Genomic DNA, 22,375 nt, shown 5'->3' with positions numbered 1-22,375 from the left:
AATATAGCTTAAATAACGCATTTTTGGTCCTTCCTAAGCAACCTTGCTTGCTCTTGACTGATTTAGAGTTAGTATGTTGTTTAATAGATGGTTGAAATGTTGAACGTCAATTGATAGCAACAGAATCACACATGACTTTCCAAGCGAAGTCTATTGTTGGTCTTCTCGGCTATAGGAGGTTGTAGCGCAGCCTCTGAATTCCATTGGCAAACCAACGATATCCCATATGCATCAAAGTAATGTATTTTCCCAGAATTCTACAGCTTGTTTCTAGCCCTAGTTTTAACTTAACACACCAAGCCCTTCACTCACTAACATATATATTTAAGGACTGCATGGTGACTGAAGGAATTGGCTGATAAAATCTATGGATAGTAGACTAGAATTATGTCTGTCAAACAGATACGCCTACCTCTTATTTCTTGAATCGGAAGAATAAACTCCAACACAAAGCCCTCTTGTTGTTAGTAGCCTAAAGTCAAAGTAAAATGAAGATTTTTTTTCCTCCCCCTTTTCTCCCCAATTGGTAGTTACAGTCTTGTCCTACTATAATGAAGGCTGGTTCAACAGCAATGCATTGTGTCTTTTTGCGTTGTGTCCTGGCGATTTTATGATATCATTACATTTTACATGTATTTATTGTTGTTGAAAACAACGAACAAATTAAACCTATAGCACCACCTCCAGTGCTTAATTGTACCATTGCATTAGGTTTATTAATCATTTACAAATTACATGACCCTCCCCTGGACTAAACAAAAAAAGATTAAACGCTCCCCCTGACTGAAATTGAAAAAGCATGACCCTCCCCAATTTTCTTCCTGGTAGCGATTGTGTACATTTCGTCTACTCCATAAACTCCAAGGTCCTCTGATTATATTAGTCCCGTGCCAACAGACATCCTTGTGATTTGAGAGACATGTCTGAGTTTATTTTTTGTATATAGATTTTATTGATGAATTTTCAGTTTTTACAAACAGACAGATAATGACAGCAACTAATACAACGAGAATACCCCCAACCCTCAACAGAAGACAGAAAAACAAAAACAGAAAGAAAAAACAGAAGACAAAGCATTGGCACCTTGCTTCATTGATATTTGACACACTGTATAAGGATTATACTCGGCATTGAAAATAATAACTTTGGATCAAGGTGGGTTGCAGGTTGTATGTTGCCCATCATCACGCGAAAGATACGCTGAAAAGTGTTGCCTTCAGTGGCGGTCAGTGCCGTTACGCAACTTTTCAGGGAAGTCAGGAACCAATATACTCAGTCAGTTAGGAAAGCTAAGGCTAGCTTTTTCAAACATAAATTTGCTTCCTGTAGCACTAATTCCAAAGAGTTTTGGGACAAGTCCATGGAGAATAAGAGCACCTCCTCCCAGCTGCCCACTGCACTGAGGATAGGAAACACTGTCACCACTGATAAATCTACGATAATCGATCATTTCAATAAGCATTTTTTTCGGCTGGCCATGTCTTCCACCTGGCTACCTCTACCCCTGCCAACATCTCAGCACCCCCTGCAGCAGCTTGCCCAAGCCCCTCCCCACTTCTCCTTCTACAAAATCCAGACAGCTGATGTTCTGAAAGAGCTGCAAAATCTGGATCCCTACAAATCAGCTGGGCTAGACATTCTGGACCCTCTCTTTCTAAAATTATCTGCCGAAATTGTTGCAACCCCTATTACTAGCCTATTCAACCTCTCTTTCATATCATCTGAGATTCCCAAAGATTGGAAAGCTGCCACAGTCATCCCCCTCTTCAAAGGGGGAGACACTCTAGACCCAAACTGCCACAGACCTATATCCATCCTACCCTGCCGTTCTAAAATCTTTGAAAGCCAAGATAACAAACAGATCACCGACCATTTCGAATCCCACCGTACCTTCTCCACTATGCAATCTGGTTTCAGAGCTGATCATTGGTGCACCTCAGCCACGCACAAGGTCCAAAACAATATCATAACCACCATCGATAAAAGACAGTACTGTGCAGCCGCCTTCATTGGCCTGGCCAAGGCTTTCGACTCTGTCAATCACCGCATTCTTATCGGCAGACTCAATAGCCTTGGCTTCTCAAATGACTGCCTCACCTGGTTCCCCAACTACTTCTCAGATAGTTCAGTGTGTCAAATCGGAGGGCCTGTTGTCTGGACCTCTGGCACTCTCTATGGGGATGCCACAGGGTTCAATTCTCGGGCCGACTCTTTTCTCTGTATATATCAATAATGTCGCTCTTGCTGCTGGTTATTCTCGGATCTACCTCTACGCAGACGACACCATTCTGTATACCTCTGGCCCTTCTTTGGACACTGCTAACAAACCTCCAAACGAGCTTCAACGCCATACAACACTCCTTCTGTGGCCTCCAACTGCTTTTAAATGCTAGTAAAAGTAAATGCATGCTCTTCAACCGATTGCTCCTCTCACCCTCTCGCCCGACTAGCATCACTACTCTTGAAGGTTCTGACCCAGAATATTGGGGCAACTACAAATACCTAGGTGTCTGGTTAGACTGTAAACTCTCCTTCCAGACTCTCCAATCCAAAATTTTAATCGAGAATTGGCTTCCTTTTTCGCAACAAAGCCTCCTTCACTCATGCTGCCAAACATACCCTCGTAAAACGGACTATCCTACCGATCCTTGACTTCGGCAATGTAATTTACAAAATAGCCCCCAACACTCTTCTCAGCAAACTGGATGTAGTCTATCACAGTGTCATCCGTTTTGTCACCAAAGCCCCATACAGTATACCACCCACCACTGCGACCTGTACTCTCTCGTTGGCTGGCCCTCACTACATATTCGTCGCCAAACCCACTGGCTCCAGGTCATCTATAAGTCCTTGCTAGGTAAAGCCTTGCCTTATCTCAGCTCACTGGTCACCATAGCAACACACACCCATAGTACGAGCTCCAGCAGGTATATTTCACTGGTCATCCCCAAAGCCAACACTTCCTTTGGCCGTCTTTCCTTCCAGTTCTCTGCTGCCATTGACTGGAACGAATTGCAAACATCACTGAAGCTGGAGTCTTTAATCTCCCTCTGTAACTTTAAGCATCAGCTGTCAGAGCAGCTTACCAATCACTGTGCCTGTACACAGCCAATCTGTAAATAGCACACCCAACTGCCTCATCCCCATATTATTACTTACCCGCTTGCTCTATTGCACCCCAGTATCTCTACTTGCACATCATCATCTATCACTCCCGTGTTAATGTTAAATTGTAATTATTTTTTCTCTATAGCCCATTTATTGCCAACCTTCTTACTCTTCTACATTTGCACTCACTGTACATAGATTTTTCTATTGTGTTATTGACTATATGTTTGTTTATGTGTAACACTGTGTTGTTGTTTTAGTCACACTGCTTTGCTTTATCTTGGCCAGGCCACAGTTGTAAATGAGAACTTGTTCTCAACTGGCCTATCTGATTAAATAAAGGTGAAATAAATATTTTTTTTAAATGATGAGGGAGGACAGTTTTTTTTAATGAGCATGGCCTTATTTCTATTACAGCATGTTGGACGACTGTAATTCATATTCCATTCACCCAGTTCAATGTAACATCGACAGGTTTAGGCTACTACAGGATCCTCAAATTGTCCCTATACCCGTCATGATGTTGCTACAACCAAGCCTATGAATGAAAGTTTACAACGTAGGTGTACAAGGGTCGAGAGAAATTTGAGATGACAGACAGTGACACATGGACAGTTGCAAACGAGAGTTTCTATTGGATAAATTCAAGTATTTTTATCCCCGTTTTGTTTGCTTCCGTTTACGAAATGCTTTTCAACAGAATCGGCGGAATGAATACACCCCTGATGCCACATAAACACAGTTCACTTTCATAGCAGTCACGTTGTATTCCTTCTATCCTCTATGCACTCTCCTCATCTCACCTTTTCCCTTCGTTGTGGACTTCAATGAACAACACATCAGCTGAATGTGACCAGGTGAAAAAACCTTTCCAAGCGAAACCATGTTATAACTGCTACACACAGCCTACATCATTGTCCCCATATTAGCTAAAGTAATGTCTTAGTCAACATAGCTAATAGAACTAATGTGTTAGTAAACCCGCTACTATCATGCAGTAGTTAGTGTACAGTCAGTAAGCAGTTACACTGGCAGGCCCCGGCGGCAATAAATGAATAAAACCAAAAGTTTACCTCGACTTGAAAGAGTTGTTGTGTTGGATAGTCATAGCCAGCTAGCTAACATAGCATGCCTCTATTTGAGCCGGGTGTTTGAGTAGCTAAACTAGCCAGCTGCATTTGCTAGCTAAGTAAGTAAAACTGAAAGTGAAAAAAAATGAAATCTCTCTCTCTCGCTCTCTCTATTCTCCTTCATTTTTGAATAAATGAATTTGTTGAAAACTGTTCAAATATGGTCTTTCTCTCTCTTTGAGTCAACTACTCACCACATTTGATGCACTACAATGCTATCTTGCTGTAGCGTATGCTTTCAGTACTAGATTCATTCTCTGATCCTTTGATTTGGTGGACAACATGTCAGTTCATGCTGCAAGAGCTCTGATAGGTTTTAGGACGTCCTTCGGAAGTTGTCATAATTACTGTGTAAGTCTATGGAAGGGGGTGAGAAGCAAGAGCCTCCTAGGTTTTGCATTGAAGTCAATGTACCAAGAGGAGGACCGGCTACACCATGGTGCTACCCTACAGACTGCTGTTGAGGCTACTGTAGACCTTCATTGCAAAACAGTGTGTTTTAATCAATTATTTGGTGAGGTAAATATATATTTTAATATTACATTTTGAGGAGGATGGTTCTCCTCATCCTCCTCTGAGGAGCCTCCACTGGCTGACATATCTTAACGAAGGTATTAGATCTGCCAGAGATCGAATCCTTTATTTATTTAGCAAACTGGTGACTTCAGCTAACCAGGTTTTAAAATCAGGCACAGTCTCTTTAATCAAAAGGCTTAAAAATGTGTTGCAATAACCATGCCATTTTGTACAGTCTTCTGTTCCCAATAGGTTAAAGTCGTTAGGTGATGTGACCTACCTAAAACAGCAGCGTCCGGGGCTGGTATGAGGTTACAGCTGTATACTTCTGAGTAGCACTTCAAAATATCCTGCCAGTGTGTGTGCAGTTTGGGGCATGACCAGAAGAGGTGACCTAGGGTACCCTCTGCAGACTTGCACTTAGGGCATATCGGCAAGACCGAGGGGTAAAATGAGTGTAATTTGGTACAGGAATAGTGTAGTCTGTGAAGTTAATATCTCAAAGGCAATCAGGTCAACTGTTCCTCCCCGGTCTCCTTCAAATGTTGTGTGGATACAGAGTAATATGCTGTAAAGTGATCTACAAATCTGGAGCTAAAACTCTTGGAGTCGTAGGCGCGGTTCATGAAAATATACAGTTTGTGGGCAGGTGTGATTGCCTCAGAATTTGGTATATTTAAGCGGACGTAATTTCTTATCTGAAGATATCAGAATAAATTAGATGCAGGGAGTTGAACACTTCCCTCAACTGTGCGAATGTGGCAAAATAATTATTGATGTAAAGGTCTGCAATAGTAATGCCCTTTATCTTACATAATAGAAAAGTATTGGCATTAATTTACTTTTCTCCCAGTTTATGGTATACCTAGACAGTGGTGGAAAAAGTACCTAATTGTCATAAAAAAGGTGAACCTCCATCCCAGTCTCAAATCTCTGGAAGACTGAACCATTTTCCCTCAAGAATTTGCCTACATTTAGCGCCATTCATCATTCCTTCAATTCTGACCAGTTTCCCAGTCCCTGCCAATGAAAAAAATCCCCACAGCATGATGCTGCCACCACCATGCTTCACTGTGGGGATGGTGGTCTCGGGGTAATGGGAGGTTTTGGGTTTGCGCCAGACATAGCGTTTTCCTTGATTGCCAAAAAGCTACATTTTAGTCTCTGACCAGAGTACCTTCTTCCATATGTTTGGGGAGTCTCCCACATGCCTTTTGGTGAACACCAAACGTGTTTTCTTATTTCTTTCTTTAAGCAATTGCTTTTTTCTGGCCACCCTGCCGTAAAGCCCAGCTCTGTGGAGTGTACGGCAATGGACAGATACTCCAATCTCCGCTGTGGAGCTTTGCAGCTCCTTCAGGTTTATCTTTGGTCTCTTTGTTGCCTCTCTGATTAATGCCCTCCTTGCTTGGTCTGTGAGTTTTGGTGGGCGACCCTCTCGTGGCTGGTTTGTTATGGATGTAATGGTGCTCTGTGGGATGTTCAAAGTTTTGGATATTCTTCTGATCTGTACTTCTGCACAACCTTGTCCCTGACCTGTTTGGAGAGTTCATTGGTCTTCATGGTGCCACTTGCTTGGTGGTGCCCCTTGCTTAGTGGTGGTGCAGACTATGGGGCCTTTCAGAACAGGTGTATATATACTGAGATCATGTGACAGATCATGTGACACTTAGATTTCACACAGGGGGACTTTATTTAACTAATTATGTGACTTCTGAAGGTAATTGGTTGCACCAGATCTTATTTAGGGCTTCATAGCAAAGGGGGTGAATACATATGCACACACCACTTTTCTGTTTAATTTAAATTTTAAAAAATGTAACATTTGTTTTTTCTTTTTTTTTTCACTTCACCAATTTGGACTATTTTGTATATGTCCATTACATTAAATCCAAATAAAAATCCATTTAAATTACAAAATAGGAAAAACTCCAAGGGGGACGAATACTTTTGCAAAGCACTGTATTGGCAGAGAATAAAGACTACGGGAGTCTGCGGGAGTCAATAGAGTATTTAAATAACCTCAACATAAGAGTAACCTTTTCTGAATGTGCTTTGTAAAACTCTTAACCAAATCCATCAAAGTCATGCGCTTCACCTTTAGGGAAGGAACTACGGTGGAGACAACCTCTTCTTAAGTTCTCTCTGCATTGCATTCCCGTTGAGCAGCAGCGCATAATTTAGGTAGGGAACGCAGGAAATCGGAAATTTGCGCGGTATCTACAGTAGTCTTACGTGTAGAGGTCTTGATAAAACTTTGTGAAACATGCATTTATTTATTTTGGGTCCGTAATAACAGCTCCTGTACTAGATTTGGCCTGTATACCTCTCAGCTGGCGCGCCAGTAGTTTATCCGGCTTGTCACCTAACTCGAAGTGTTTTTGTCTAATCTTTAATTGCGTTGTGTTTAATTGATTAGAGAGAATAGTATTGTATTCATATTGGAGTTTTATTAAGTAATTCAACTTGGAAGATAAGGGCGCTTCCATAAAAACTCTATCAAGCACCGGGAGCAGTTCCTCGCTTTCTAATAATCTTCTCTGCCTACATTTTTTCATGGTAGCCTCAGGATATTATATGCCCACGCATTAAATGCCTCTCACAAAGTGGAGTAGGATACATCAGCACTATCATTCTGGGACATATAGTCTGTAATTAAATTGGCTGTTTTTTTGTGGGGTTTTTTATATTTTATTTTTGTGTTTTCCAATTAAGAACATTCAAAACAAAAGTGAAAAGACAGTAGACAACGATTGGACAAAGTGACAGTAAAAGATAAGCGAGTGTAACAAAAAAAATAACAAAATAAATAAATTATATAAACAAACATACAATAAGGAAAATAATAATAACGAGACATTGGATCACCTGCCGTAGGCTACATATTATACATTACGTGTGAAACATTATGTGAGGATTACATATAGATTCAATCAATGAGATGTGGGGGGAAGATTCTCCATATAGTCAATAAAAGGTTGCCAAATTCTGTAAAATGTCTTTAACTTATTCCTCAAGCAGTAAGTGATTTTCTCCAAAGGGATACAACTATTAACTTCTGATAGCCACATTGCAACTGGCAGGGAGGAATCCAATTTCCATTTCAAGGTAATACATTTCTTGGCAATCGCTAGCAATATTTCTGTTAGCTTTATAGTATGGCTTTGCCTAAGATTGGTGTTAGTAAAGTTACCCAGTAGACAGACCTCCGGGTCTAAAGGGAATGCAACCCCGTGAATTGAGGATATGGTATCGCATACCCCCTGCCAGAAACGGTGTAGTTTTGAACACTGCCAAGTGGAATGGAGGAATGTTCCTTCATCTGAGCCACATCTAAAACATAGGGAGGAGATATCTGGGTTGAACTTGTGCAGTCTAGATGGGTTGATATAGAGCTGATGGAGGAAATTAAACTGGATCAGTCTTTGTTGGTGAAATTGTTCATTGGTGTATTAAATCACAAACTGAATTGAGGCTTTGTTCTGCCAAAATCCATTTTTATAATGAAACGGAACTGTGACCATAAATTATATTATGGTAACGTTATTTGTTAGAGGTGACTTTAGAGTCTGTTAATGATTTATGCACATGTGAGAAGAAATCATCATCCTTATTCCCGTAGGGTGTTGTAATCTCCAAACATCGACAAGTTTCATTGTTCCAATTAAATAATGCAACACAGTGAAGGAATTCAGTGAAGGGGTGTGGCGAACAGGAAGCCTATCCATATAAGGATCCAAAAATGCAGTTAATATCGCTGCCTGTAATTAAATGTGTGGTTGATCAATCTGGTAAGAGATTGAAAAATGTCCACATTTTGTTACAGCCTTATTATAAAAGGGATTCAATTGTTTTTTCCCCTCAATCTACACACCCCATAATTATCACGTTTCAGGTAAGACCCAAAAGCAGACTGTGTTGAAATAACAATGTTTATAACAGCAACAGGGGCAGGCAAACGACAGGTCAAGGCAGGCAAGGGTCAATAATCGAGAGTAGTGGGACAAAAGGTACAGGAAGGCAGGCTCAGGTCAGACGGAGTGGTCGGGCAGGCGGGCTCAGAGTCAGGACAGGCAAAGGTCAAAACCAGTAGGGTGAGAAAAAGAGAGACTGTGGAAAAGCAGGAGCTGTGAAAACACTGGTTGACTTGACAAACAAGATGAACTGGAAACAGACAAACAGAACACAGGCATAAGTACCCAGGGGATAATTGGGAAGATGGGCGACACCTGGAGGGGGGTGAAGACAAGCATGAAGACAGGTGAAACAGATCAGGGTGTAACTGTCATGTATTGTCATGTTGTGTCTTTCTGTCCTTTCCTTTCACCCTGTCTCCCTCTGCTGGTCGTATTAGGTTACCTTTTCTCCCCCGCTTTCCCCCAGCTGTTCCTTGTCTCCTCTTGACTACCTCGTCACCCCTTCTCCCACCTGTTCCCCTTTTCCCTCTGATTAGTCCCCTATATCTCTCTCTGTTTTTGTTCCTGTCCTTGTCGGATTCTTGTTTGTTGTGTTTCATGCCTGAGCCAGACTATCGTCATGTTTGCTGTAACCTTGTCCTGTCCTGTCGGAATCTGCCGGTCTATCTGAGCCTACCTATGTTTGGTTATTAAAGAAGCTCTGTTTAAGTTAGTTCGCTTTTGGGTCCTCATTCACTCACCGTAACAGTAACAATAATGACAAAGCAAAAACAGGTTTAGACATTTTTGCAAAATTCAGACTGTTTACTCAGTACTTTGTTGAAGACTCTTTGGTAGTGATTACAGCCTCGAGTCTTCTTGGGTATGACGCTACAAGCTTGGCACACCTGTATTTGGGGAGTTTCTCCCATTCTTGTTGGCAGATCCTCTCAAGCTCTGTCAGGTTGGATGGGGAGTGTTGCTGCACAGCTTTTTCAGGTCTCTCCAGAGATGTTCGATCAGGTTCAGGTCCGGGCTCTGGCTGGTGCCAGTCAATAACATTCAGAAACTTGTCCCGAAGCCACTCCTTAGTTGTCTTGGATGTGTGCTTAGAGTCATTGTCCTGTTGGAATGTGAACCTTCGCCCCAGTCTGAGGTGCTGAGCGCTATGGAGCAGGTTGTCATCAAGGATCGTTGTCCATTCATTTTCCCCTCTCCCTGACCAGAGAATCTTGTTTCTCATGGTCTGAGAATCCTTTAGGTGCCTTTTGGCAAACTTCAAGCGGGCTGTCATGTGCCTTTTACTGAGGAGCGGCTTCCGCCACTCTACCATAAAGGCCTGATTGGTGAAGTGCTGCAGAGATGGTTGTCCTTCTGGAAGTTTATCCCATCTCCACAAAGGAACTCTATAGCTCTGTCAGAGTGACCATCAGGTTCTTGTTCACCTCCCTGACCAAGGCCCTTCTCCCCCTTATTGGTCCGTTTGGCCAGGCAGCCAGCTCTAGGAAGAGTCTTGATGGTTCCAAACTACTTCCATTTAAGAATGATGGAGGACACTGTGTTCGTCGGGAACTTCCGGGAACTTCAATGCTGCAGAAATGTTTTGATAACCTTCCCCAGATCTGTGCCTCGACACAATCCTGTCTCTGAGTTCTACGGCCATTTCCTTCGACCTCATGGCTTGGTTTTTGCTCTGACATGCACTGTCAACTGCGGGACCTTATATAGACAGGTGTGTGCCTTTCCAAATCATGTCCAATCAATTGAATTTACCACAGGTGGACTCCATCAAGTTGTAGAAACATCTCAAGGATGATCAATGGAAACAGGATGCACCTGAGCTCAATTTTGAGTCTCATAGCAAAATTATGATTGATAAGAGAGAAAAACTTCTAGAATAAGGCTGTAACGTAACAAAAAGGGGCGGATGGGATCTGATCTAACATTAAATATATTATTTTCTATGAAGTACCGTTGTCTCACAGTATTGCGTAATTACCATCACACCAATCAAAGTGATCAATTATAGTACTTTTTCAACACTTTACACATCAAGACACACCAAAACTGTGTCATTACCGCAATGGCATAACTCACCTATATTGTTCTCTATTTGAAAAAATACATCTCATTCTGTTGTGGTTGTGGAGTTTATCAAATGATAACTGATCATATTAACTAAATAAACCTTATGGCCTTGCATTTAAATCCAAAAAAGTACCAAATTATCATCACCATCACTGTCATTACCATCACAAGTAACAACATTTTGTAGAACCATTGCATAAGAAGGGTATACCCCTGCTCAATACTGCTTATCACTTAATATTTCACTGTCTTGGTAGAAATCAATCATACATTTCTACCCAGTTATCCTTATTTTTTTTTTTTTTTAACCCATCCACCAAATATCTTTTATTTTATTTTTTACAGCTTTCCTGCTACATATACATGCATTTTACATACACATTTTACATACATGGTACTTTTATATAAAGCAATCACATAACAATAATACTTTACCAAACATAAACTCTTTAATCCCACCCCTCTGCCACTCTCAGCCCATCCCTCCTATCACCATAGACCTCAGCTCTTTAATCCCACCCCTCCTCCACTCTCAGCCCATCCCTCCTATCACCATAGACCTCAGCTCTTTAATCCCACCCCTCCTCCACTCTCAGCCCATCCCTCCTATCACCATAGACCTCAGCTCTTTAATCCCACCCCTCCTCCACTCTCAGCCCATCCCTCCTATCACCATAGACCTCAGCTCTTTAATCCCACCCCTCCTCCACTCTCAGCCCATCCCTCCTATCACCATAGACCTCAGCTCTTTAATCCCACCCCTCAGCCACTCTCAGCCCATCCCTCCTATCACCATAGACCTCAGCTCTTTAATCCCACCCCTCCTCCACTCTCAGCCCATCCCTCCTATCACCATAGACCACCCTCGTTTGGTTTCCAAGTGCCATATATATTTCAATTGTGCTGTGATGTTTTACATACGTTTTGAACCTTTATAATCGTATAGTATCCACAGATTGTGAGCTAAAGATGAAAACTTTTCCTACCAGTATTATTATATCATGTATTGACTGACTACGTGTCACGTTCGTTGAATGGAGGAGACCAAAGCTCAGCGTGAGATGAATACATCTTATTTTAATGAAGACGAAGAAACACTACAAAAACCAACGTGAAGCTAAATATAGTGCTGACACAGGCAACTAACACATAGACATGGATAATCACCCACGAAATACTCTATGGTTACCAATCTTGGCCACCATAGACCTACAAAACCCCTAGACTGGTGACAACCCCATAAACATACAAAAACCCTAGATAGGACAAAAAACATATAATCACCCTTGTCACACCCTGACCTAACCAAAATAATAAAGAAAACAAAGAATTCTAAGGTCAGGGCGTGACACTATGGCATTCCAAATCACCCAATACTGCTATTTGTAAGGTTAATTTTAAGGAAATGTTGTGATTTTTTTACCCAGTTATTATTAACAAGTAATGCATTTTACCATTACCTAGTCATTACCGCCACACAGTCATTACCACCACAATCATTGCATATTTGTTTCCATTACATTCAATTATTTTATTTTTCATTTTTATGTAGAATTTTATTTTATTAGGCAAGTCCGTTAAGAACAAATTATTATTTACAATGACGGCCTAGATATCACACTTGTGTCTTCTTCAGGTGTAAAGCACTTACTTGTTCTCCGTATAACTACTTAAAATGTTGACATACGTAACATTTTCAACAGGAAATTGAATATTTATGCAATAAGGAATTAAAATAATTATTTCTAAATGTTGTATTACCAAATCCTATAGGCAGACAAACCAAATGATCCCAAATCCCATTGTGTTTGTGATTAAGTTTCAAACTAAAATGGAATGTTTTATTATATGATGGTAATGACAACTGCAGAAGGTGTATTGGGGGAAAGGGAGTCAATTACATGTAATATTGAATAACATTTTCACAGCCAATACCACATTTATGGTTCCTGATAAAAAGAGAAAAGTATTTATGTTGATAAAAGTATTTTACAATAAAAATTTCTCCAAAATAAGACATGCGATAAGTTCCCATAGTTGCAAAATCACCCTGGTAAAGCCAGAACCAGAGCTGTACTTAGCATGTGTTCCCACTTCTGCCATTGTTAAACCCTATACACCCCAGTAAATTCAGGCGTCTAATCTTCCCTGGCATAACTCACCAGTGAAGGTGTGTAACAACAGCCTAAGCTACTGCCATACAGCACAAGGCATAACCCCAGGGAAGGTATGACCTATGGCGTGTATGATTTGTATTAATACAGCTGTGGGGTGGTCTATAGTTCTATACATATATACAGTATGTTGCACAATGTCTATATTCTGTGAGACATTGGCGCTTTGTTTGCGATATATGTTCAGCTCTGTGCAAAGTGGAGGTGGGTGGGTGTCACAGCAGGGTGGGTGTTGGGTGTGAATCTGAGATCAGGTCAGTATTACCCCCTGCAGCTCCCACTGTCTCTGCAAGCAGTCCTTCTGTTTGACCTGGTTCTGGATCATTATCCAGGCTATGGAGTGGACTATCACCCACAGGGGGAATTACAACACACCAACCGACATGCTGTTTCTCTTTCACCCTCTTTCACCCACCCTTTCTATTTTCTCTCAGTCATTAACTGTACTCTGACTCTCTCGTATCTCAGTAATTAACTGTGCTGTCTCTGTGTCCTCTAGGCTGTGAGCTATATGCGTTCTGTGGGGCTCTATTTGGGATCTGCTCTATGATCACTCTGATGGTGATAGCAGTGGACCGCTATTTTGTGATTACACGTCCACTGGCCTCCATCGGGGTGCTGTCCAAGAAACGAGCCCAGCTCATCCTCATGGCTGCCTGGGTCTACTCATTGGGATGGAGCCTGCCCCCTTTCTTTGGCTGGAGTAAGTCCACACAGACAGGGAGAGAGAGAGAGAGAGAGAGAATAATCCTGGGTCATGAGCCAAGCTTGTAGGATGCCAGGGCTGTATACACTGTATGGAAGAGTCGTGATTGTGTCAGTATGTGTGTAAAGGATGACTCGCTAAGCAAGCAGCGTGAACCACTTCCTCGGCCCATACCTGGCGCGAACTCGGGACCTCTGCCTTGCTAGCACACATGACCGCCCTCCTGAAGCGTCTTACCAGTCTGCACCACGTGAAAAGCTAGCGATTCGCTGGTGCAAGTGGGGACACTTCAGACCGAGGAGTAAGTTTCACACATCCCCATGTGCTACATTCTCCCCTCAAACTTACTCAACAGCGACACCAGTGTTGAGCACAACTGTGGATCCAGGTCACGGCACCACTGTAAAGGACGTCACAGTGCTTGCTTAGGAAGTACCACTACCTATCGATTCGGCCCATACCTGGCGCAAACTCACAACCTCTGCCTTGCTAGAACAAGTGACCACCCTCCTGAAGCGTCTTACCAGTGGGCACCACGTGAAAAGCTAGCTGTTCGCTGGCGCAAGTGGGAACATTTCAGGATGAGGAGTACGTTTCACACATCCCCATGTGCTATATATGCGAGAGAAAGACAGCAAGAGAGAGAGAGAAAGACAGCAAGAGAGAGAGAGAAAGACAGCAGCAGAGAGAGAAAGACAGCAGCAGAGCGAGAAAGACAGCAGGAGAGAGAGAAAGATAGCAGCAGAGCGAGAAAGACAGCAGGAAAGAGAGAAAGATAACAGGGGAGAGAGAAAGACAGCAAGAGAGAGAGAAAGAGAGAAATACAGCAGCAGAGAGAGAAAGACAGCAGAGAGAGAAAGACAGCAGCAGAGAGAGAAAAACAGCAGCAGAGAGAGAAAGACAGCAGCAGAGAGAGAAAGAGAGCAAGAGAGAGAGAAAGACAGCAGAGAGAGAAAAACAGCAGCAGAGAGAGAAAAACAGCAGCAGAGAAAGACAGCAGCAGAGAGAGAAAGACAGCAAGAGAGAGAGAAAGATGGCAGGAGAGAGAGAGACAGCAGGAGAGAGAGAAAGACGGCAGCAGAGAGAGAAAGATGGCAGGAGAGAGAGAAAGACAGCAGGAGAGAGAGAAAGACAGCAGGAGAGAGAGAAAGACCGCAGGAGAGAGAAAGACCGCAGGAGAGATTGAAAGACAGCAGGAGAGAGAGAGAGAAAGACAGCAGCAGAGAGAGAGAGAAAGACAGCAGGAGAGCGAGAGAGAAAGACAGCAGCAGAGAGAGAGAAAGACAGCAGCAGAGAGAGAAAGACAGCAGGAAAGAGAGAAAGACAGCAGGAGATAGAGAAAGACAGCAGGAGAGAGAGAAAGAACCGCAGGAGAGAGAGAAAGACATCAGGAGAGAGAGAAAGACAGCAGCAGAGAGAGAAAGACAGCAGGAGAGAGAGAAAGAACCGCAGGAGAGAGAGAAAGACATCAGGAGAGAGAGAAAGAACCGCAGGAGAGAGAGAAAGACAGCAGGAGAGAGAGAAAGACAGTAGGAGAGAGAGAAAGACAGCAGCAGAGAGTGCTACCCCTGGATCTGTGTTCTCTCTTTAAACTCCAGTCTGCAGTAGCTTAGTTTAAGCATGAGGATTTGGGCATTGGATCAGATATGCTGAGCTGCCTGAGATCTCTCAGTGAGAAGAAAGAGAATGAAACTAGCGGGCGAACTGGATGGGATGGGCCCCTCATAAGCCTCACATTGGCCTGGCCTTACAGTATACTGTACTCAGAATGACTCACACCCCATGACTGTGCAAATCTCTGGCAAATAACAAATTGATCCAGCAGCTCCAAATTGACAACACTATTCTGTCTAGCACGCTAATGGGTGACATGCTGGAAAGGGCCTTAAGAGCGACACACTAACTCAGACAATGTGGAGGGGATTTGGGGAGAGAGGTGGCTGGAGTCTGTGGCTGGAGTCTGCGTGTAAGCATGCTACCCCAGACATTGCTCCGCAGCCCGCGTATCCTGTCTGACCACAGTCTGTCTCCTTAAACCCATCTGGCGGCCCGATCTCTGCCTCATCTCCGCTGATTATCACATAATTCAGAGGCAATAACATCAAGAACACAAAAGCTAAACAAAACTACACCATTATTCACTTTGGGGCTTTGATTGTCCAGAGCGTTTAGATCACCAGAAGTGCTTCCTTGATGCAAGCTTTGTTGTTCCTGCATCTTCCAATTGATGTGAGTATCCTTAACTTTCCCTGGCACTCTGACAGTTTTACCATAGCAGGGCTTCAATAGATGACGCTTGAAGGACAACTTGTAGACGACTTAGAAGTTGTATTGAAGAAGGTTTTTTCTTCTCCTCCTTTCCTCCTTTCTCTACCACTTTCGCACTTCTTCCCCATCCTCTCCCTCCCCCTTTCTCCCTTACCCCCCCTCCCCGCCCCCCTTTACCTCCCCCAGGCGCCTATGTTCCAGAGGGCCTGTTGACCTCCTGTTCATGGGACTATGTGACCTTTACCCCATCAGTGCGTGCCTACACCATGCTGCTCTTCACCTTTGTCTTCTTCATCCCCCTCATCGTCATCATGTACTGCTACTTCTTCATCTTCAGAGCCATACGTACAACTAACAGGTAAGTGGATTGGATACAAGAGAGCTGCTCTAGAGATAACACTGAATGTGTGTCCAATTAAATTAAATTGAATTAAGAAAGTGTGTTGTAAGTTACTGAAATTGGATTCTCTGAAACATTTCCAATTTCTCACATTTCACATTTATTTTTATGTGTGTGTGTGTGTGTGTGGTTGTCTTATAGGGCTGTAACCAAGATTAATTGCAATGGGAGCACCAGAGACTCAATTAAGAGTTTCCGTCGGCTGAAGAATGAGTGGAAGATGGCTAAGATTGCTCTGATAGTCATCCTCCTCTATGTAATCTCTTGGTCCCCATACTCTGTTGTGGCCCTGACTGCATTTGCAGGGTGAGTGCTGTTGAGAGGTACTGTATTTTAACAAAACAGGGACTGTCTTAATGGAACTCTGGAAAGCTATTTGGTATCACATGCACTTACAGTGGGGCAAAAAAGTATTTAGTCAGCCACCAATTGTGCAAGTTCTCCCACTTAAAAAGATGAGAGAGGCCTGTAGTTTTCATCATAGGTACACTTCAATTATGACAGACAAAATTAGAAAGAAAATCCAGAAAATCACATTGTAGGATTTTTTATGAATTTATTTGAAAATTATGGTGGAAAATAAGTATTTGGTCACCTACAAACAAGCAATATCTCTAGCTCTCACAGACCTGTAACTTCTTCTTTAAGAGGCTCCTCTGTCCTCCACTTGTTACCTGTTTTAATGGCACCTGTTTGAACTTGTTATCAGTCTAAAAGACACCTGTCCACAACCTCATACTGTCACACTCCAAACTCCACTATGGCCAAGACCAAAGAGCAGTCAAAGGACACCAGAAACAAAATTGTAGACCTGCATCAGGCTGGGAAAACTGAATCTGCAATAGGTAAGCAGCTTGGTTTGAAGAAATCAACGGTGGGAGCAATTATTAGGAAATGGAAGACATACAAGACCACTGATAATCTCCCTCGATCTGGGGCTCCACGCAAGATCTCCCCCCGTGGGGTCAAAATGATCACAAGAACGTGAGCAAAAATCCCAGAATCACACGGGGGACCTAGTGAATGACCTGCAGAGAGCTGGGACCAAAGTAACAAAGCCTACCATCAGTAACACACTACGCCGCCAGGGACTCAAATCCTGCAGTGCCAGACGTGTCCCTCTGCTTAAGCCAGTACATGTCCAGGGAGCATTTGGATGATCCAGGAGAAGATTGGGAGAATGTCATATGGTTAGATGAAACCAAAATATAACTTTTTGGTAAAAACTCAACTCGTCGTGTTTGGAGGACAAAGAATTCTGAGTTGTATCCAAAGAACACCATACCTACTGTGAAGCATAGGGGTGGAAACATCATGCTTTGGGGCTGTTTTTCTGCAAACGGACCAGGACGACTGATCCGTGTAAAGGAAAGAATGAATGGGGCCATGTATCGTGAGATTTTGAGTGAAAACCTCCTTCCATCAGCAAGGGCATTGAAGATGAACGTGGCTGGGTCTTTCAGCATGACAATGATCCCAAATACACCGCCCGGGCAACGAAGGAGTGGCTTCGTAAGAAGCATTTCAAGGTCCTGGAGTGGCCTAGCCAGTCTCCAGATCTCAACCCCATAGAAAATCTTTGGAGGGAGTTGAAAGTCCATGTTGCCCAGCAACAGACCCAAAACATCACTGCTCTAGAGGAGATCTGCATGGAGGAATGGGCCAAAATACCAGCAACAGTGTGTGAAAACCTTGTGAAGACTTATAGAAAACGTTTGACCTCTGTCATTGCCAACAAAGGGTATATAACAAAGTATTGAGATAAACTTATGTTATTGACCAAATACTTATTTTCCACCATAATTTGCAAATAAATTCATTAAAAATCCTACAATGTGATTTTCTGGAGAAAAAAAAACTATTTTTGTCTGTCATAGTTGAAGTGTACCTATGATGAAAATTACAGGCCTCTCATCTTTTTAAGTGGGAGAACTTGCACAATTGGTGGCTGACTTTTTTGCCCCACTGTATATCAGTCATATTGCATCTACAGAACTGACAGCATAAAAGCTTAGTGCTTAGTAAGAGAGTACAACATAATCAATTAACTAGAATAACACTTTCACCCACGGTTTGTCCAAAGAGAGCTAACCCAAGGCCATGCCTCCAACAAGCCACACCTCCAGATCCTCTTTTTTTCTTAATTTAACTATTCAAGTCAGTTAATAACAAATTCCTATTTATAATGATGGCCTACCAAAAGGCCTCTTTTGGGGACAGGGGCTGGGATCATTTTTTTAAATGTAGGACAAAACACACATCACAACAAGAGAGACACCGCAACACTACATAAAGAGAGACTCAAGACAACAACACAGCATGGCAGCAACACATAACAATACAGCGTAGTAGCAACAGAACGTCTCCACCGAGACGTAGGATCTGAATTTGAGGCAGTTTTATACAGCATGAAAACAATCCTGCAGCAATAGGAAATGTGAATTATTATGTGGATTATAATTAATAAACATTTTTGTAAGGATTACTACATTTTTCGTAAGGGAAAATCAAGTCAGAAATATCAAAGAGGAAATTACAAACTTCAGACGCTTTTTTAAACCTCAAATGCACTTCAGGGTAAAAATGTAATGTGTTGCAGGAGAACCCTCCTGCAACATGGTGATGAAATTAAGATCCTACATCTGTATAGTGTCTGTATGTCCGTGAGCTCCCCTGTCACAGTGCAAAGACACAGGAAATGTACAACTTGTAGTGTATTTGAGGTTTAAAAAGGCTTCTGAAGTATTTCCACTGACTTGATTTTCCATTATGAAAAATGTAGTAACCTCTAAAAATGTATTATAAATGATTATGTGGATTATAATTAATAATTTCCTATTGCTGCAGGAGTGTTTTCATGCTGTAGAAAATTAAATCTGTATACACCCACTTCTAAAATCACTTCTTTCTATACAAATACTACAATGCCGCAGCGACATTTTCAAACCTTGACCATTCAGGTACTTTATATATTGTATTATTCTGCCTCACAGTTTACCAGCCTTCTCTTCCTGTCTTCTCCATGTCTCCTGTAGGTATGCAGATTTTCTGACCCCATACATGAACTCAGTTCCTGCTGTGATCGCCAAGGCTTCAGCCATTCACAACCCCATCATCTATGCCATCACCCACCCCAAGTACAGGTACCGCAGTCTTGCTGCCACAAAGATTAAAGATCAAACCTATTGGTTTCTATTCTTTCTATTGTTGCATTATGAGTCAAATCTTCTTACGCAGCCGAACCCCATTTGGGAATTCCGTTGAGCAACAAAAGTCAAAGAGCTATTTTTCCGTTTTTTATTACACCAATGTGATACTACCCCAGTGAACCATTCCATCCCATGAGAATCTATCAAATCTGAGAGACAGGAAGGGTATAGCCCCTGTGTCACGAGTCCGACCGAGGGTGTTTCCCTTTCCCGGGCAGGTGGCGCTCGGCGGTCGTCGTCACCGGCCTATTAGCTGCCACTGATTGTTTTTCCTTCCCCTCCTTGTATGTTGAGTGGTAGCACCTGTGAATGTTTAATTAGTTTGTCTTTATTAGACAGCCGGCCCGCCTGGTTGTTGTGCGGGATTATTTCTATGTAAACCTTCGGCTCTGTGGTATAGGCACGTGTTAGTGTCCGGTCGGGATTGTTTCCCATTGTACATTTTGATTCCCTGTGTTTTGGGAACGTAACGTTTTTGTGAGCACCCTGTGGTGCATTGGTGCGATTAAAAGACGCGCAGCATTGAACTCTCTGTCTCCTGCATTTGACTCCACACCCACGACACCCGGAGCATTACAGAATCCCGCACCTATCAAATTGATTTGTCAAGCAGGAGCAGCAGGAGCAGCAGCCAACCCTCTCCCATCGATGGAGGAACGGGTTCTCCACCACACCACTGTCCTTCATCGGATCGGATCCGCGATGGATCAAGTGATGGAGAGAATGGACAGATGGGAGAGGAGTGGGCTCCTCTCTCCACCTTCGGCACCCACGGTTCCGGACTCCCCATCTCCCGACTCCAGCACCCTCCGTCTGACGCTACCGAGGGCTTATGATGGAGCGGCGGCGGGTTGCCAGGGGTTTCTGCTCCAGCTGGAGCTATACCTGGCCACCATCAGACCCACTCCCTCAGGAGAAGAGAGGGTGAGTGTCCTCATCTCCTGCCTCACGGGTCGTGCCCTGGAATGGGCGAACGCGGTCTGGAATGGTCCAGACTCAGCGCGGGAGCACTACCCAGAGTTTTCCCGTCGCTTCCGCGCCGTGTTTGATCACCCTCTAGACGGCCGAGCGGCGGGAGAACGACTATTTCACCTCAGGCAGGAGAGGAGGAGCGCCCAGGATTACGCGCTGGAGTTCCGGACCTTGGCAGCCGGATCTGGGTGGAACGACAGGGCCCTCATGGACCACTACAGGTGTAGTCTCCGAGAGGATGTCCGCCGGGAGTTAGCGTGTCGGGACACCACTCTGTCACTGGATCAGCTGATTGACATGTCCATTCGACTGGATAATCTGCTGGCTGCCCGCGGGCGTTCAGAGAGGGTCCTGTGCGTTCCACCACCCAGCCCCTCCGCTCCCATTCCGATGGAGTTGGGAGGGGCTGCGCCGAGGGGTACCGGAGGAGGAGGCCTTCCCTGCACCAACTGTGGTCGGAGAGGACACACGTCTGATCGGTGCTGGGGGGGTCCGTCTGGGAGTAGAGATGGCAGGCGGAACGCTTCTCGGTCACCCCAGGTGAGTCAGCATCAAACTCACCCAGAACCCCCTGTTGGCCACATGTTTGTCTTAACTTTTTTCCTTCGCTTTTTTCCCTCTTCCCAGCATAGGGCGCTCGTCGATTCAGGCGCAGCTGGGAACTTTATGGATCGCGGACTCGCCCTTAAGTTAGGGGTTCCGCTGGTGTCGATAGATTCTCCTTTCCCCGTGCACTCCCTAGATAGCCGGCCATTAGGGTCAGGGATGGTCAGGGAGACCACGGTCCCACTGGACATGGTGACGCAGGGGAATCATAGGGAGCGTATCAGTTTCTTTATTATTGACTCGCCTGCGTTTCCAGTGGTGCTGGGGACTCCCTGGCTGGCCCGGCACAATCCTAAAATTTCGTGGAAACAGGGGGGTCTCCAGGGGTGGTCAGAGGAGTGTTCTGGAAGGTGTTTGGGAGTTTCCATCGGTGCCACGTCGGTGGAGAGTCCAGACCAGGGTTCCACGGTGTGCATTCCCCCCGAGTATGCCGATTTGGCAATCGCTTTCAGTAAAGTGAAAGCGACTAAATTACCACCTTATCGACCGGGAAGGGATTGTACGATAGATCTCCAGGTAGACGCTGCGCTTCCCAAGAGTCACGTGTACCCGCTGTCCCAGGAGGAGACGTTGGCAATGGAGACATATGTCACGGAGGCGCTGGGACAGGGGTACATTCGGTCCTCCATTTCACCCGTCTCCTCAAGTTTCTTTTTTGTGAGGAAAAAGGAGGGAGGCTTGCGTCCGTGTATCGATTATAGAGGTCTAAACGCCATCACAGTGGGGTATAGTTACCCTCTACCTCTCATCGCTACGGCGGTGGAATCGTTCCACGGAGCGCAGTTCTTCACAAAACTGGATCTCAGGAGCGCGTATAGTTTGGTGCGTATTCGGAAGGGAGACGAGTGGAAAACCGCATTTAGTACTACATCAGGCCACTATGAGTACCTCGTCATGCCGTATGGGTTAAAGAATGCTCCAGCCGTTTTCCAATCCTTTGTAGACGAGATTCTCAGGGACCTGTGCGGGCAGGGAGTGGTGGCTTATATCGATGACATTCTGATCTACTCGGCCACTCACACCGCGCATGTGTCTCTGGTGCGCAAGGTGCTTGGTAGACTGCTGGAGCATGACCTATACGTCAAGGCTGAGAAATGCGTGTTCTCTAAACGAGCCGTCTCTTTTCTGGGATATCGCATTTCCACCTCGGGGGTAGTGATGGAGGGTGACCGCATTAGGGCCGTGCGTAATTGGCCGACTCCGACCACGGTAAAGGAGGTGCAGCGTTTTCTGGGTTTTGCCAACTACTACCGGAGGTTTATCCGGGGTTTTGGCCAGGTAGCGGCTCCCATCACCTCACTG

The 22,375-nt window shown here is 44.0% G+C and overlaps 1 protein-coding gene across 1 annotated transcript in view; it reads left to right on the top strand.

Annotated features, from left to right (window-relative positions):
- LOC110502386 (melanopsin-A-like) overlaps nucleotides 1-22,375 on the top strand; it is a 72,002-nt gene that overhangs the window by 26,208 nt on the left and 23,419 nt on the right. The window contains exons 4-7 of the mRNA XM_021580372.3: nucleotides 13,412-13,615; nucleotides 16,073-16,244; nucleotides 16,428-16,592; nucleotides 19,322-19,429. Coding sequence (XP_021436047.2) covers nucleotides 13,412-13,615; nucleotides 16,073-16,244; nucleotides 16,428-16,592; nucleotides 19,322-19,429 — 649 coding nt within the window. The remainder of the gene's footprint in view (nucleotides 1-13,411; nucleotides 13,616-16,072; nucleotides 16,245-16,427; nucleotides 16,593-19,321; nucleotides 19,430-22,375) is intronic.

The sequence above is a fragment of the Oncorhynchus mykiss genome, chromosome 23 (genome assembly GCF_057628025.1).
Source record: "Oncorhynchus mykiss isolate SJ-2025 chromosome 23, ASM5762802v1, whole genome shotgun sequence".
In the NCBI taxonomy this organism is placed as follows: domain Eukaryota; kingdom Metazoa; phylum Chordata; class Actinopteri; order Salmoniformes; family Salmonidae; genus Oncorhynchus; species Oncorhynchus mykiss.
This window is presented reverse-complemented; position numbering and strand designations above follow the sequence as displayed.